This window comes from Motacilla alba, chromosome 9 (genome assembly GCF_015832195.1).
Source record: "Motacilla alba alba isolate MOTALB_02 chromosome 9, Motacilla_alba_V1.0_pri, whole genome shotgun sequence".
Lineage (NCBI taxonomy): Eukaryota > Metazoa > Chordata > Aves > Passeriformes > Motacillidae > Motacilla > Motacilla alba.
The window spans coordinates 190,122-205,950 of NC_052024.1; the positions used below are offsets into that span (position 1 = coordinate 190,122).

Genomic DNA, 15,829 nt, shown 5'->3' on the forward strand with positions numbered 1-15,829 from the left:
GCAGAAAAAAACTTCACCACATAAGGAAGGCAAATAGGAGTCTGCTGTTGCTGGATCTGTTCCTGCTTGTCTTTGCATTTCATGTATGAAATCATTAGATCAACTACAACTTTTTAAAACATAGCTATCTATGAGCATTTGTCTGTATGTGTCCATATGTGATCCATCAATATATCATGAATGGTTTGGGTTGGAAGGCACCTCAGAGAACACCTTGTTCCACCCCCTACACCTTCCACTATCCAGGGTGCTCCAAGCCCATCCAGCCTGGCCTTGGACACTTCCAGGGATCCAGGGGCAGCCACAGCTTCTCTGGGCACCCTGTGCCAGGGCCTCAGCACCCTCACAGGAAAGATTTTTTCCCAATGTCTAATCTAAACCTACTCTCTTTCAGTTTGAAGCCATATGGCAGGGAAGAACTAAATCCTCCTTTCTCTTTCTGGCTGTAATATCTTTCCTGCACTTGTTTTTTGGCGCTAGCACCAGCTGCTCATTTCCTTTTTTCAGAGTGGTAGAAGACTGATTAAAGATTGTCATAGTATAAGCAATATACTGTGAATAAGCAATTAAGTGAAAAAGCCATTTGTATCAGTTAAGATTTAATTTTCAATTTTTTTATTCCTAGTGTATCTGGTGTGTAACTAAGAAAAAAATCATGTCAGTTTTGTGCATCTGTGTTAGGAGGCTTTCAGTAACTGGGGAAGGTGTAGCAGAGTGTTTGACTACTTGAGACATATTTTTAAATAGACTAAGCCACCACGATTTATTTATTGTAGGTTATCTAAATTCAGGAACAAAGATCACAGAGGTTATTAGAAAACCTGCAATGGTAGTGACAGTTTGGAATTATGAATAGAATGAAATTGTAAACAGAAATTATTTTTATTAATAAAATAATAACAAAAATTTTTTTCTTTTCTGTAACAAGAAAAAATTCTTTGCAGAGGGTTGTGGAAAAGATGCCCTAGCTCATATTTCTGATTTTTCAGGCGCTCTTCAAGATGTCTCTAAATTAAATATATTATCACATTATGACTTAATTATTAGCCAAAAGAGTTTTCTTCTATATATTTATGAATCGTCCCAAAAGGAAGAAAATTACAGGGTGGGAAACTTTAGACTCTTTCTCTAAAAAGCCTGTAACTTGTTTTGTTTCTTTGAATCCTGCAATTCATTGTACGTCATTAGGTTTATACTCAGGACTTGTAAAAAGCCCATCCTAAATTCTAGGTAGGTTCTAAAGATTATTTGAATTGCTAGAAAGAAAGTGCTGTGTCCAAGCCTGCAGTGACCTGCATGTCTTCTCAGGACATTGCATACTAGGTGTATATTTTCTATTAAGAGAACGCGCCAGGATTTAATGGTTACTGTGGTGGGGACTAATGGGGCATACAATTTTCTTTCCTTTGTCTTTTATTTTGTTAACTAATGACACACAAATGTAAAAACCTAGATTGCATTGGGGGAGGAGAGGAGAGGAGAGGAGAGGAGAGGAGAGGAGAGGAGAGGAGAGGAGAGGAGAGGAGAGGAGAGGAGAGGAGAGGAGAGGAGAGGAGAGGAGAGGAGAGGAGAGGAGAGGAGAGGAGAGGAGAGGAGAGGAGAGAGGAGAGGAGAGGAGAGGAGAGAGGAGAGGAGAGGAGAGGCAGTCAGGAATTGCTCTCCAAGGAGGGAAGCAAAATTAGATTTAGGAACTTTTTTTTTCTATTAAGAAAACAAGCCTTGCAGCCATGCAGACTGATGATCCAGCCTTGCTGGGAGCACACTCAGCACAGCTTCTCTTAACTAATATTTCAGACCCTCAGGAAGTTTTATTATTAAAAAGTGAAAGTGGCCATATTTAATCCCAGATTTCTTACCAAAGGGAATGGCTAAGGCTGCCACACTCTCTGGATGTGAAATGCAGTAAACAGGAACTTCTGTTTGGAATCTGTGAGTCTGGAGTCTGTACCTACAATGACACAGGACTGGGCTCACTGTCCCTGTGTAGGATATGCATTTCCCCTGACTTTCCCAAACTCCAGCCAGCCATGGGAGGCTGTGCCACTGAAACAGGGCTGTGAAGGCTGATGTTGTCTCCAGCACTTGCTGTGCTCAGCCTGGTGCAGCAGGGGCTGGAGGCAGAGATTTGGATGTTCAGGTTTGGCTTTTGCTTGTCACTGAGACTGGTGAAGTGGGAGATGAACCCTTCTGAAAATTGGAAGGGGCTGAATTGCATCTTAGACCATATTTAACTGTGTGTGGTAAAGAAGTGTGCACGGTGAGTTTGGGATGTGTAGACCGGATTTGAAGTAATCAGTGCAACATCTTGGAAAAGAATGGGATCGAGCCTGAGGAGCTGACGAGCAGGGGAGCTCCAGACAGAGCAGAAAGCAAAGAGAAGTCAGGCACGTTCCTGTGTGTGATGAGATCACATACATCACTTACATGCACTAATGCAATTCATAGGCTGCTGAACCAGAATTAGGTTTTTCCCCTTGTACTATTTTACATTTTATGTGTGCAATATATGGTATATTCATCCTTCTCATTAATATTTTATCATCTTTTATCACACCAAAATGAAGGGGGAAAATAGATGGCTATTAAATATAAATACCAGCAGCTCTTCAAAAAGTTCCCTTTCCCTTGCTTCCTTTTCTCAGCAGCAGGACGAAAAGTTGTGTAGATGCTCTAAAACTGGACTGAGTCTTTTGACACATGGCATTTTTCTCCTTAGGAATTAGCAAGAGAGATGGCAGATGTGGGCCAGATATTTAACCTTTTCCACCTGAGGTGTGTTAGGGTTTAAGGGTTATGTTTCAGGAAATGAGAACATCCCAATAATCAGTGAAATAAAGATTAGACAACATTACCTTTTATGTGAAATTCTAAAATTATATTTATTGGCCAATTCACAGAAAGTGCTGTAGTGACCACAAAAATGACTCTGGCTTTATACATGCACAAATGTACAGAACAAATTTTAAAATAACAGAACTATTTGGAATATGCAGTCAGTCAGTCCTGTGGAAAACATATGGGCAGTAACAATGCTGAATTCATAAATGACTGTGCAAATTGACATGGCTTTTATGAAAGACACCACTATGCCATGGAGGAGCTTTTGTACAACTTCTTACTCTATGTAAAGGTAGGGTTTTTGTACTATACTGTCTGTCAAAATTTACTGTACATTTTCATTAAGAAAGGGTTGAGTTTTCTTTTTTTTTAAATAGCTGATTCATCTATATTAAAAAATCATTTCATATTAATATTTTCAATTGCATATAGTAATTTAATTCATTGTACTGCATAAATTGTGTAGATTCATGCTTTCAGAAATGCATTTAACATCTGCAACAAGACATTTCAAGATATGGTCTATGGTTGTTTCACATCAACAACAAGACATTTCATGTAAGGGCATTTTTCCTGGGCTGAACAGTCTGTTGGTTTGAGACACATTTACGGAGTACAACCATTGTATGTACAACCATACAGCATATATTTATTTAATCCCTTCTCTGGTATAGTTTTTATTATCCATAGAAGTGGCCACAACTATACAGAATTTCAACAGCCAGGAAGCAATCCCAAGCTACAAAATACAGGCTACCAACTGCAGTTACTGCTCCTCAACAAGAACCAGTGCACTAACATGGAAACAATCTGGGGAATGATGAACTGTGAGGGAAAAATTGTACATTTTTGCAGGCAGATGAAATACCATTTTTACTGTCAAGAGATGATGAAATATGAAATAGAATTGCCCCAGCCAATTAGAGCACAGCTGTTACATTCAACATGATAATTTCTCAGCTCTTCAAAATCCTACACTCTCAGTAACATTTAAATGTTTAATAACTATATAGTTCAGTCTAACTAGAACAACCCCTTTCATCAAGCTGCAGCAATATTCAGGGTGCATGTCTGATTCCTGCCCTGTTGCTCATCACAAGTCATGTTTAACAGCTCCTTGCTCAGGAATTCCTCTTCTGTTTTCCTCTCCCTGGTGTTGCAACCTGACCTTCCAAGGCTCATTCATCTTCCCCAGGTCCATCAGACTTTAGGTACTCCTCATGCCATGGCTCGTTTGGGGAAGGTGGGCAGAGCAGTGACAGCAAACAGCCAATGCCAAGGAAGTCATTGTTTGCTCATGTGACCTAAACCCACTCCTGGCAATTCCTTTCCTACAATATGGTTTGCACAATTTGCACCCACTAGGGTCAGAGATGTGCTCAGGGAAGCGTAGAGCTCCCTAAAGTCACCCCTGGAACCCTCAGTGCTCCTGCCCTCCCCTCTACACCAACCCTTGCAGACAGCCCAAATGAAGAAGAAATCAAATCCTATTTCCCTTGGGTTTTAAGTGATGCAGTGGCTCTTCAAACACAAGGATTTCAGTTCTGGTTTGGAGTTCAGGTACAGGAGGCAGGAGCAGATGAAGGAAACACATCAATGAAAAGACCCAAGCTCCCTTTGTACATCCTCCCTGTTTGCCAGTGTGGCTTCTGAGCCAGCGAACACAGGTTTGCTTGGGACATGCTTGAAAACAAACCACATGGTCATCATGCCAGCCAGAGACCAGAAATGGATCACAAATTTGCAATATAAGTGCAGGCATGGCAGTAATCAGAAGAGTTGGCACAATTCTATTTCTTTGCAGCAGTTAGTGCCTATCTAGAAATCTTGAGCATTTGTTTTAGAAAGTAGGTGCGTTCTGTTGACATTTGAGGAGAAGCAGGATTATCTGTCTGAAGTGAAAGTACTGGTTAATAGCTGCTGTTTAGTGTAGGGACACTTAAAAACATGGACCCCCGAATGACAATGTCTCTTTTCACATTAATGACAGCAACCTAAGTTTCAACAAATTATACTTTGTATTATTGTTTGATTGGCTGCAGCATTTATTGGTTGGCTTTGTTAAATCATACCCATGTAAAAGACACTGCCAAATTCATATCATATGAGAACTTATCCATGGATTACAGAAAAGATTTTTTAAAAATCAAGCTTCAATTTAAATTTATTGTTTAAACTTTAACAACTTATGCAGTGACACCAGCAACACAGAGCACCTTAACAGAGTGAACTGACCGTGACACATTTAAGGAAATACTAGGGGATTCAGTTTGTGCATTAAGAACATTTCATGGAAAGGTAAGAAATACAAAACTGAAGGAATGAATTGGGATGAGGACAGATTCACAGCTTCTCTAGTAAATTACCAAAGGCAATGAACTTGATAACTATCTAAAAATATTCAAAGGACATAAATCATGGTTAGAGGAACTATTTAGAGTGGTGCAAAAGGGTATAACTAGGACTAATGAGATAAAAATTACAAAAAGGATTATTTAAATTCATTTTTAGGAAAAGTTTTCTAATGGACTTTCTAATAGACTCTAGAACAATCTCCCAGGGGAAGCAGTAGAAGCCCCAGGCTTAGACACATTTAAGTAGGTTGAAGCACCCCCACCCCTAACACTAAAAAATATATTCTAGGAAATAATTCTGCACTGTTAGCATAATACTCTACTTGCACTACTTTTTCCTTTTGTCTACTAATCTTTATTTCTAGGATTTGATAAGTCTACTATAAACTTCAAAACACACTGAAGTTGAGATGAAACAGTTCTCAGGAAGCTCACCCATGGTGTGGATTACCCTGCAAAGCAATAATCCACTCTGGTGTATCTTCCCATCCCTGTCATGATGACCCTTTGAACAGAATTGTCTGTTAACCACAATCAAAAATTTATTCAACTGGTGGCACAGTATTTCTAAGAGAATACTACAAAAACCCCATCTCTTTTCAGATGTACCTCACACTTTTACATCAGTTTGTGGAAAGGCCAAAAATAAATGTGCCAGTAGTTGATTCTGAGAATGGAGGCAATAACTTCAGCTCTCAGACTGGCACAGGGATGGCTGTTATCCTTAAATAAGTTTTCTATTATGTATATTTTCAAAAATCAGGATTCCTAACTGTGTGGCCACTTAGGAGACTGTATCACTACAAAAAGTTTACTTGAGGGCTTTTTCAATATGGAATATAGTCTGCCTTGGGTATCTCCAGCTCCTTATCAACCCATGGAGTATGTTTGTTGTAGAAAATCTCTAATCAACAACTGTCTGTGGGCAAAAGTTCCATGTCTTACCTCAAATTAAACTGTGTGGTAACTGTACCCTCAGAATTGAGTCATAGCAGACAGAATGTTTGCCCCAAGCCCCCTGGGCTGGCCTTGGCTCTAAATTTTTCTACTTAAAGCACACACAGTGTAGCAACACCTCTCATGGCCCTGCTCCCTTCCCAGCTCTGCTGGAGGTGCTGTAACTGGAACTCAAGAAGGCAACTTCAGCATCAGCCAGGCTAAAAACCTGCAAGTTCTCTTTCATCACCACAGCCACCGCCTCCCCATGGGCACCATTCTGTGATTTTCTTATACACACACGTGTGTGTTTTGCATCTATGTCTGGTCATCTCAGAACCCTTCGACATCCTACATCATTCATTCTCTTTCTTGTTCATCGTGACAGTGTCAGTTCTGGCACGGAAACAGAAAATGTTTCCATTTTCTTACTATTTGACACTGACACTTTTATGTCTCTTTCTTTTCTACAAGATCAAATTTCAACTTTTTTTTTTCACATCACTGTAAAACTGATCTCTTTCTGTTATTCATGTATTCTCTTCTACTTTCCTGTTCACTCTTCCTTAAATAATTATTTGATCTTCTAATGGAACTGACTGTAGTTGATCCATTCCACATTCTAGAGAGCATGCCCAGTTAAAACAATCATCCACCTTCTCCTCTACTGCACATTAAGCAGTTTGTAGACAAAGATTTATTGCCAATTTCAGTACTGGTTTGAAATGTCGTTGTAGTCACAGACTTGGTCAGGGTTGTCTGATCAAGCCTTTTGTGCCTTTGTTTATATATTTAGGTGAGGCAGGAGCAGGAAAAAAAGACATTGTAATTTGAATAACTTTTTGTTTTTTTCCCCCCGCTTAGTATATCCTGAAACCTTCAGCCAAAAATAGTTTTATGGGTTAGTACACCAAAGGACACCTGAAAGCTGGGAAGTTTATACCCAGATGGGAAGTTAAATGCCTCTGAAAACCCAAAACTGTGTCCAGATTTATACAAAAGGAATAGGTAGGGCTGCAGAAAAGCATTTTACTCCCATGAAATTTTCTGGGTGTCTGAAGTACAAGGATGGAATACCACTGTAAAATCTTTGTCCCCTATTTGGAGACAGCTTCTCTTTGCATTTGGCAAGCTTTGTGCACCTTGCCCAGGGAAAGCTAGGCTCTTTTATTGTACAATGTATTTAACTGGGGGAAAAAATTTCTGCTGCTTCTTTGTTCTCAGCACAGACATAAATAGTGACAATACATGGGCATGGAGCTTCAACAGCTGATGAATGCACAACTTCCCTGTGATCTAGTACTGAAAATAAGAATGAGGGCTTTTCCTGAACTCTGTTTCCCACATTTGCAGTGCTTCATGCTGCTGAGTGTGTCTCTTTATAGGCAGTAACTAATGAAGCACCAGCCCAGAGCTCTCCGCTGTAACCATTGTGTCTTTCCCTCTGCATGTGTTGGGAGTGCTCCACCATGGAGGGCTGAGAGCAGAGCTGCAGGAGAATTATTGAATTATGGCTCACCACCAGAATCTTTGACAGGGCTGTTCCAAAGGATGCTAGCAGCACTGTTCCTGTTGCCAGCAGAGACGTGGAAACCATAACGAGCAAACTGCTGGCAATACCTACACCAAAGGCAGCAAAATGCCTCTAGGGAAAAAGGGAACCTGCTCTGGTGCCTGCCTTTTCATCACCAGGAATGAACTTGTGAACATACAAAACTTCCAGGGTTCATTTCTTCTGCTAAGTTTCAATACTGAGGGCTACACTTGTTTATTACTTTGAACCCCTATCTTTGACAGAGGCTTATGAAATTAAAGCCCTTGCTCCCCTTTCGTTTTTGCACTGTCCAAGTTTGTGTATTTTTAATTTATGACTGTGTTTTTTTCAGAAAAAACCAAAACCAAAAAGAACACACCAGGCTTGAACCTTGCTAATCCTGCAAAGGTGATGAATTATAATTACTTTATGAGATATCACTGGAGCAATCTCCTAATATATTTAACAGAAATGTTTTTTGAGATTGGGTGTGTTAAGAGAGTATGAATTTTGCTCTGCTGTAGCTTTAGTAGTTATCGCTATTCTTTGTATCTTTATTCTCCATGCTAACAAAAATGAAGCTGGATTCCAGGAGAGTCCAGCAACCAGAAGTCTGATCACTGGACACACAATCTGAGACATGCAGCTTTAGGGAACCTGATCCATTTCAGTTTACATCACTTCTCACACATTGCTTGTTATGCCTTTCTTTATTTAAAAAAACCCCATCTGACCCCAATGTACAAAGACCGTACAGGACCACAGCTTCTGGGTGCTGTAGAAAATATTACAAAGTGCAATGGTTTGGTGCATGGGAATGTGGGTTCCTTTGGGAACACCAGGGTCCTAGAGGGATGGGCTGGCTGCTGTTCCCATGGCTGTTTGCAGTGGCACTGGAGTGCTGTGAGCTCGCAGGCTCTGGGGGCAGCGGGGCTGAGCAGGAACAAGGCCTGGCAGCTTCCTCTGCTGTGCTGAGAGGGAAAACCTAATGCCATTGGTGATGCTGGAGCATGAGGGAGATGATACAGCACAGGATTATGTACAACCAACAGGAATTATTTCAGTGACTTAGAAGGTGGTTTGATTTCTTCAGCAATCTTTTTGATATTTATGTTTTGTCATTTGGGTTTTTTTTCTCCTATCTCCTTAGATTTACTCACTTGGTGTAGAACTACTTTAAGCAGTTGCTTAAAGGCAGAAAGCAGTTCTTAAGGCAGAACCTGATAAAACCTGATATCCCCCCTGAGACTGGGGATATCCTAGTTTTGAGATACTTGTTCTGGTCAGTATGTATGAATTAAGGGAAGGGGAAGCCCCTTAGAGGAGACGTACTCAGTTTTGTTTCCTCTCCCTCTCTCAGTATCCATATGTTTTTGCAAACATCCTTAATTTTGGTATTATAATTTCTATTCCAGGGTACCAGGAACAGCTCCATCCCACCAGACCCTGACCTGCTGTCACCCCAGTAAAGTCTTTCCTGGTGCTGTTCTGTGGAGAGCTGTGTGTGCTGGCACCAAGACTTTGAGAAGAAGCAGTGTTGGGTCCCAGTGCACCAGGACCCCTACCAGGGAGACAAGTAAAGCTGCCTCTGAGGTTACACCTGGGGAAAGGGACTGCTGAGACACAAATTATTTATTATTTATATTTTATCAAAGCTCAAAAGGCTTTGCCACAGTGAAGTAAGGGCTGCTACTGCATTACCCTCTGCCCATCCTTCACCTGGGGCTACTCATTTCCCATGGCATTATTTTCAGTTTAGGGTCAGGCAGGGACAGCTCCTGCAATGGAGACAGTGGATTTCAATCACAGAAGGAACTTTAGAGCTCTCTGATCCTTTCTGAGCCTTACTTTGTTCCAGAATGGAGGAAGGACGGTGCTCACCAAGTTCAGCACCACCACGTGCCAGACAGAAAAATAAACTGCTCCCTCCCATTAGCCTCTGGTGAGGTAAAAAGCAGTCCCACCACCACTGCAAGGTATTACCTGTTGGAATGAAAAACCAGCAACAGTTAATTTTAATTAGTATTAAAGATGTCACAAACCCTACGTCTATTTCTAGATGTGTCAGCCAATGCAGTAAACATTGACATTAATCTCAACTGTGCATTTTAAGGTTTACTTGCAAAGATAAAACTCCTATGGAGGGGGCAGAAATGAAAGAGAAATGGGAGGCATTAACCACAAATAGCCACTTAGGCAGTTCTATTAATTCTGACAACATCTTCAATTTGCATTTGTAGGCTTTACAGTTTTTCCAAGCCTTAGATTAGAACTCCAAAAATTTAAGGGATCACTGATGTGATGTCATTTTAGACCTCTGTTGTCACCTCTGGATTCCTGGTGCCATGGATTGTGGGTACCTCTTCAGAACTGCTTTCTTTGGATACACTTGTTTATTGCTAGTGTAAAAAAAGCCACCTCACCACAAGACAGACCCTGAGGAGCTGCAGTGAGTCCTTGGAAGAGAACAGAGCTGGGGAAGGGTTGGAGCACCAGGCAAATGAGGAGCAGCTGGGGGGCCTGGGGGGGCTCAGCCTGCAGAAAAGAAGGCTCAGGAGGGGCCTTTTCACTCTCTCCAATTCCCTGAGAGGAGTCTGCAGCCAGCTGGGGTTGGTTTCTCCTCTCAATAATAAGTGATAGGACAAGGGCAAACAGCTTTAAGTGTGCTGGGGAGGTTTAGATTGAATATTGGGGACAATTTCTTCATTGAAAGGATGGTCAGGTATTGGAAGAGGCTGTCAAGAGCAGTGCACAGTCACCATCCCTGGGGGAATTCCAAGACACCTGAATGGGGGACCTTGGGACATGTTAGGAGTGGGCTTGGCAGTGCTCAATGATCTTAGAGGTCTTTTCCAACCTGAATGGTTTTACAATTCTAAACACTCTTTTCAGGGAGAAAAGGAGAGAATTCTGGCTTTTGATGAGGGGCAAAAAACCCCACATGTGTGTCTTTATGTATATATGTGTCTATATGTTCTGGTTGGTTTTTAAGCAAGTAGGCTATATAAAAAAATAATTTCTGGAGGGGAGGCAATACTGTTAGAATTGTTTTAGAAAAATTGATATTTCTGTGATTTTCTAGTAGTAGTTTTGCTCAGAAAACCACTGCTTTCAGTGCTATACAAATATTCTAGGGCCCATTTTGTGAAGAAGTACCTCATTCTCACTGCCATTCTATGAAAAGGATGTTTCTATTTATTTGAATGAAAAATGCTGCATAATGCACTCCAATGAGTAATCTAACATAAGTACAGTGATACATTAGAGTTTGCTGAGTATCTTACTGCAAACCAAGTTTTAGTGATAACACACATGCCTATATGACTTTGCTTAGGTTTAAAAATGTAGGTTTATTTACAGTAGAGAAAATACTTTGTTTCCTTTTTGTGTAACGTACGAGTACAACCTGAAAAGATCTGCTTCCAGTAGCAAAAAGATAAAAGTCTATTAGATGGAGAAACACACTGATGAATTCACAAACATATAAAAGAATTAAAGGCTGTCAATAAGGTTGTAAATTGCTGTTTTCAAGTTGCCCTAATGTTTGCTATGATAACAGCAACAACAACAACAACAACAACAATAAAATAATAATAATCAGGATAACAGAAACTTTAAAATAATTTAAGTCCAGTTTTAAATCTGAAATTGAATTTTAAATATCTACATTTAATTTTGATTTTTTTTTTCTGAGCAGAAAGACTTGCTGATATGTGCTGGTAACAAGCATCATGAAGAGCCTGCTTCATGTCACTAAAAAACTAAAACTGGGAAATTATCTAGGATACTAGGATGGTAGGAACTGATCTAACATAACATTTTGCTCAAGATAATCAGAAATATTAATATTAATTTTGTATTAAACAGAAATTGTGGACATTTTTACAGCAGTTATTCCTGCAGATAATATCTACTTATGTGGCCTTGATTCTGCAAATATTCTTCTAAGTTTAATATGTGTGAGAGAATAAAATGAAACAGGATTGATAACAAAAGAAAACTGCTGTATTGCCAGTCTTAACGACCATGTGACAATGTGATTGCAGGCACAACAAATAAAAGCATGAATATCTCTAATTTTAAAATTAATATCGAGTTTTCTTTCATTTACTTTCTAGATATTCAACTAAAGGCCCTAGTTGCTGTCAGTATTTCCTTTCAGCTACCAAATGCAGAAACTGGAATTACAAGCACCCTATATATTCCCTATATCCCACGACATTCAGGAGCTGTTAATAATCCAGTATTGAGGGAGGAGGGTGCCCTCAAGATTGCTCCAAGTACCCTTTGCAACATCAGCCACCATTCAGGGTGCTCAGGAAGGGCCTGTTGTGGCAAGACTGACTGGGAGAGTGGAGAAGAAGCAGCAGCTAATTTCAAACAGCAGATTAGAAAAGCAAAAGTCAGAGATGAAATTGCAAAGAAAACAAAGTACTCAGGAAAATAACCCAGACAAGCCACTAAGCAGCATTCACTTCCGTGCCGTTTTGTTTCTGTGCATTGGAGCAGCTACCCCAGCAAGTGCTGCAGCATTTGGTAAGCAGAGCAGTTGAAAGGTACTTAAGGAAAAGGGAGCCAAAACCACACCACACAGACTAATCAACACATTGTATATGTAGCTCTGCTTTTTCTTTTTTTTTTTTTTCCTTTTTAAACAGTGTTTAAGAAAAATATGCTGTGTTACTATAACAAACTAAAATACTCTCTCAGCCTCTTAAGATTTTAGTTTTTGTTTTCAATTATTTTGGTTCCAAGTAGGTTTTATTTTTCCTTGTCTACTTTATAAAACCTTTTCTCAACATTAATGGCTTCAGGCAGAAGAAATAAGGGAAAATTATGAGCACAGAAGAGGGCTCACAGTGTTGTTCCTTTCTCTTGTGCACTACAGGCAGGCAGGGGTACAGAAGAAATAGGGCATCATGTTTTTATAGAATATAGTCAGACAGGAATTCCAGCTGGCATTGACTAAGCAAAAGGGAACGTTTTCCTCATCTAAAATAATTGTTTAAATCCCAGCCATACATAGCTATGGAATAATGGGGTCACTTATTTTCCACTAGTTCAGTAAGATGCTGCAGCAAGCTAATGGTTCCATGAGACAGACAGTTTAAAGCATCGATTTGCTGCAAATTGCTCAATCCATAACTAATGAGCAGCTCTACAGATTTTCAGTGAATCAATCCCATTAGAATTTACAGTTTGCATAAGACCATATTACTCAATCTGTGGACACAGACTGGGGTTTTTTTTGATAACCTTCAGCAGCCCTTTCTTGTTGCTGCTTTTCTTAAACTCGTTTTTAATTTCTATTGGTAGATTGGATAAAAATCCCCCTCTTGAGGGTCTGACAGCATGCCTGAAAAAATACACCATCCACGTCTACATAAGCACACATGCATCCCCTGTCAAGTCCTAGATATTCCCTTGCAGAAGACAGTTAACATCCAAAAGGCAGGACAAGATGATAGATGGAATTTAGCCCCTGTAGCACTAAAGCCCTGCCCCAATTTGAAGGTGGATTATGTTTTTTTACACCTGTAAAAATGTGAAGTTATATGGCAACTGGTATTTGGACCCACAGAAGTTATTCTACATAACAAGCTGAAATCTCTCCTGTGTGAAAAAAGTAGCAAAGGCAAAAACTTGTATGGATTGAGTGACAGGACTTTTGTCACACATCTGCAGGGTAGAAACAGGAAATTGAGAACTACGCTTGCTAACAGATCAAGTTCTGGATTACTTTATTACTGCGCGTGCCAGGAGGTTTGTACCACCTTTTCTCCAGGCTTTGTAAGAAAAGGGTCAGTTCTATCGTTATCAATTACTACAACAAGATCATTTTAGGCAAAACAGTTAGAGGCAAGCAGAAGTTCCAATCCTGTCAACGAATTCATAGACTCTGAAAAACATTGTATTGGCTGTTACAAAAGAGCTGTGGCTGGAGGGCTGTTTGTTAGTAGGGGAGTGTTGAATCATCCCACTCCAACTGCTCTTGCCTAGTGGCATTCTGTTTGTCTCCCTTTTGGACAATCACTTCCTCCTCTTCTTCCTCCTCTTCCTCCTCTTCACTATCATCTGATTCAGCACTGGTTGTGTCTTCCTCTTCATCATCTATGTCTTCTTCCTCACTCTCCTCTTCTGTCTGGTGTGGCTTTTCATATTTCTACAATACATTTAAAGAAATGAGACAGTAGCAGAAAGGTGCCTTCTTGACAGCCAGAGCTGTCTCAAATGAGCATTTAGAAATGCTAACCTGCTGGCTAAATCTGCTTTCCATCATTATGTGATTATTAAGCATCAAATTCATACAAGTTGGTAGCAAACATTCAAAAACTACTGCAAGAAGAATGGGATGTCAACAAGCAATCTCTTTGTTAGCCACACTACCAAAATTTAAACCTTCAACATTATCTTGTTTAAATGATGATGACTTCCCCTCCTTTCAGTGTATAAATGTTAACATGAAAAAGTTAAAACCAAAGCAACTATATCATCTTGGGTACCTACAAACAGACATGGATGGAGTGGAAGTGATGCTGTACCTGAGAGTTCTTCACCATCTTCTTTAGTAATTACACATGACAACAAATCTGAAGTTCTCAATTATATCTGATCAAGGTGTGCAGAACAGAGAACTGAGCTGGGGTCTTGAGTGTACACACACACAGCTGAACAACTGCATCCTGAAAGATGCTCAAACCCACTGCCAGCCCAGCCAGTGGCTCCTGGCAGTGCCAGGGTGCAGTGCTGTGCCCCGGGTAAGTACCTCCATGGGGTTGACGGTGATGGTGAGAGCGGAGTCATCCCAGTCCATCTCGTTCTCCTTGGCTCCCTCGTGGCCCAGGGAGCCGTGCTGCCGGGCTGAGCGCAGCCGGAACACGCCCAGCGTCACCACCAACACCAGGATGCTCACACAGATGATGATAACGATCGTGGCCACGCTGGGAACCACTGGGACAAAGGGTGGCAAAGGGGATGCAGTTACACTTGTGGAACAAGTCATCCAAACCTCACTAACCTTGTTCATTTTCAACCCACAGCAGCCCCTCCTTTGGACTGAGAATCGGGACAGACACCTTCCATGTGCCCGGGATGATGGAAAGTGTTGACCATCCACTAAGGCAGAGCACACACAAATGATGTTCACAGATATCTTATCCCGAGTATGGTAAATCCTAACTAAAAAGTGAGCATGCTCACCTTTGCTTTTTGAGCCACTTAACTACAGAAGACAGGTAGTTAGTAAGTGCAGAATCAAATAGTTTTTGCAGTAAAAATAATGTTACCTCACTTGCATGTTGACCCCTTCTGATTGCAGCCGAGGTCTCAACCTCACTTGAGGCAAAATGTACCTCTCAAAGCTTATATTTTCAAAGGTTTCAAATGCTTGCGATTTCAATCTCAAGCTCCCAGAAACAAATGCATTGCCACCCTATTTGTCTGTGTAACAACCTTCCTGGGAGACTCTTGAGGACTCAAGACATTTTCCCCCACTGTTTGGTTGTACTCTGAGAGGCCCCTGTCTCCCCCTAGTCACAGGAAGAAGTCTCTCAGCTGTAATGTGATCAGCTCCATAGTTAGGATAATGGAGAAATGCTGCCACTTTCTATGTACCTCGAGGTACTGCAGTTCCAGGAGCATGGGATAACCCAGTCCATGACCCATTTTGTTGCCTTGCCCTGCCTATCAGAATGTAAGTCTGAAAACGAAGCAGTTTTTTAGGAATGAAAAAGCCTAGTTTGCAATAGTTTATCCATTAAACAGTCAGTTTCATTTTAGTGAAGTGTCTCTACAATGTAAAGAAAAATACAGTAATCTTCTAAGCATCTCTGTATATAGCTACTTACAACTGCCTACACTTTACATCAGCTTTACTTCTTCACATATGTATCATTCAGCTAAAGGGATTTCAAAATACAGCTTTCAAATAGGTATCTTTGCCCTGCATTTAACTTGACTGAAAAGGTTTCAGATTTGGGTATATATTTTAACTCATATAGCCTAAAAATTAAATAAAAATATATCCTATATTTATTTTTTAACAGTGGGGGTCAGAGCACAAAACCATTAATGAAGACTTTAAAAAAGGATACCAGGTTTTAATTTAAAAGTACATTCTTGGACAGAATAGAATTCAGAGTTACCTTCTTTCACACCTGTGGTCTCT

At 40.4% G+C, this 15,829-nt stretch overlaps 1 protein-coding gene across 1 annotated transcript in view; it reads right to left on the bottom strand.

The window, feature by feature from the left end:
* Positions 1-2,853: 2,853 nt before the first annotated feature.
* CLSTN2 (calsyntenin 2) overlaps positions 2,854-15,829 on the bottom strand; it is a 322,820-nt gene continuing 309,844 nt past the window's right edge. Inside the window, exons 16-17 of the mRNA XM_038146273.1 lie at positions 14,429-14,613; positions 2,854-13,825 (exon numbers count right to left, since the gene is read on the bottom strand). Of these exons, the coding sequence (XP_038002201.1) occupies positions 13,616-13,825; positions 14,429-14,613 (395 nt within the window). The 3' untranslated portion in view covers positions 2,854-13,615. The remainder of the gene's footprint in view (positions 13,826-14,428; positions 14,614-15,829) is intronic.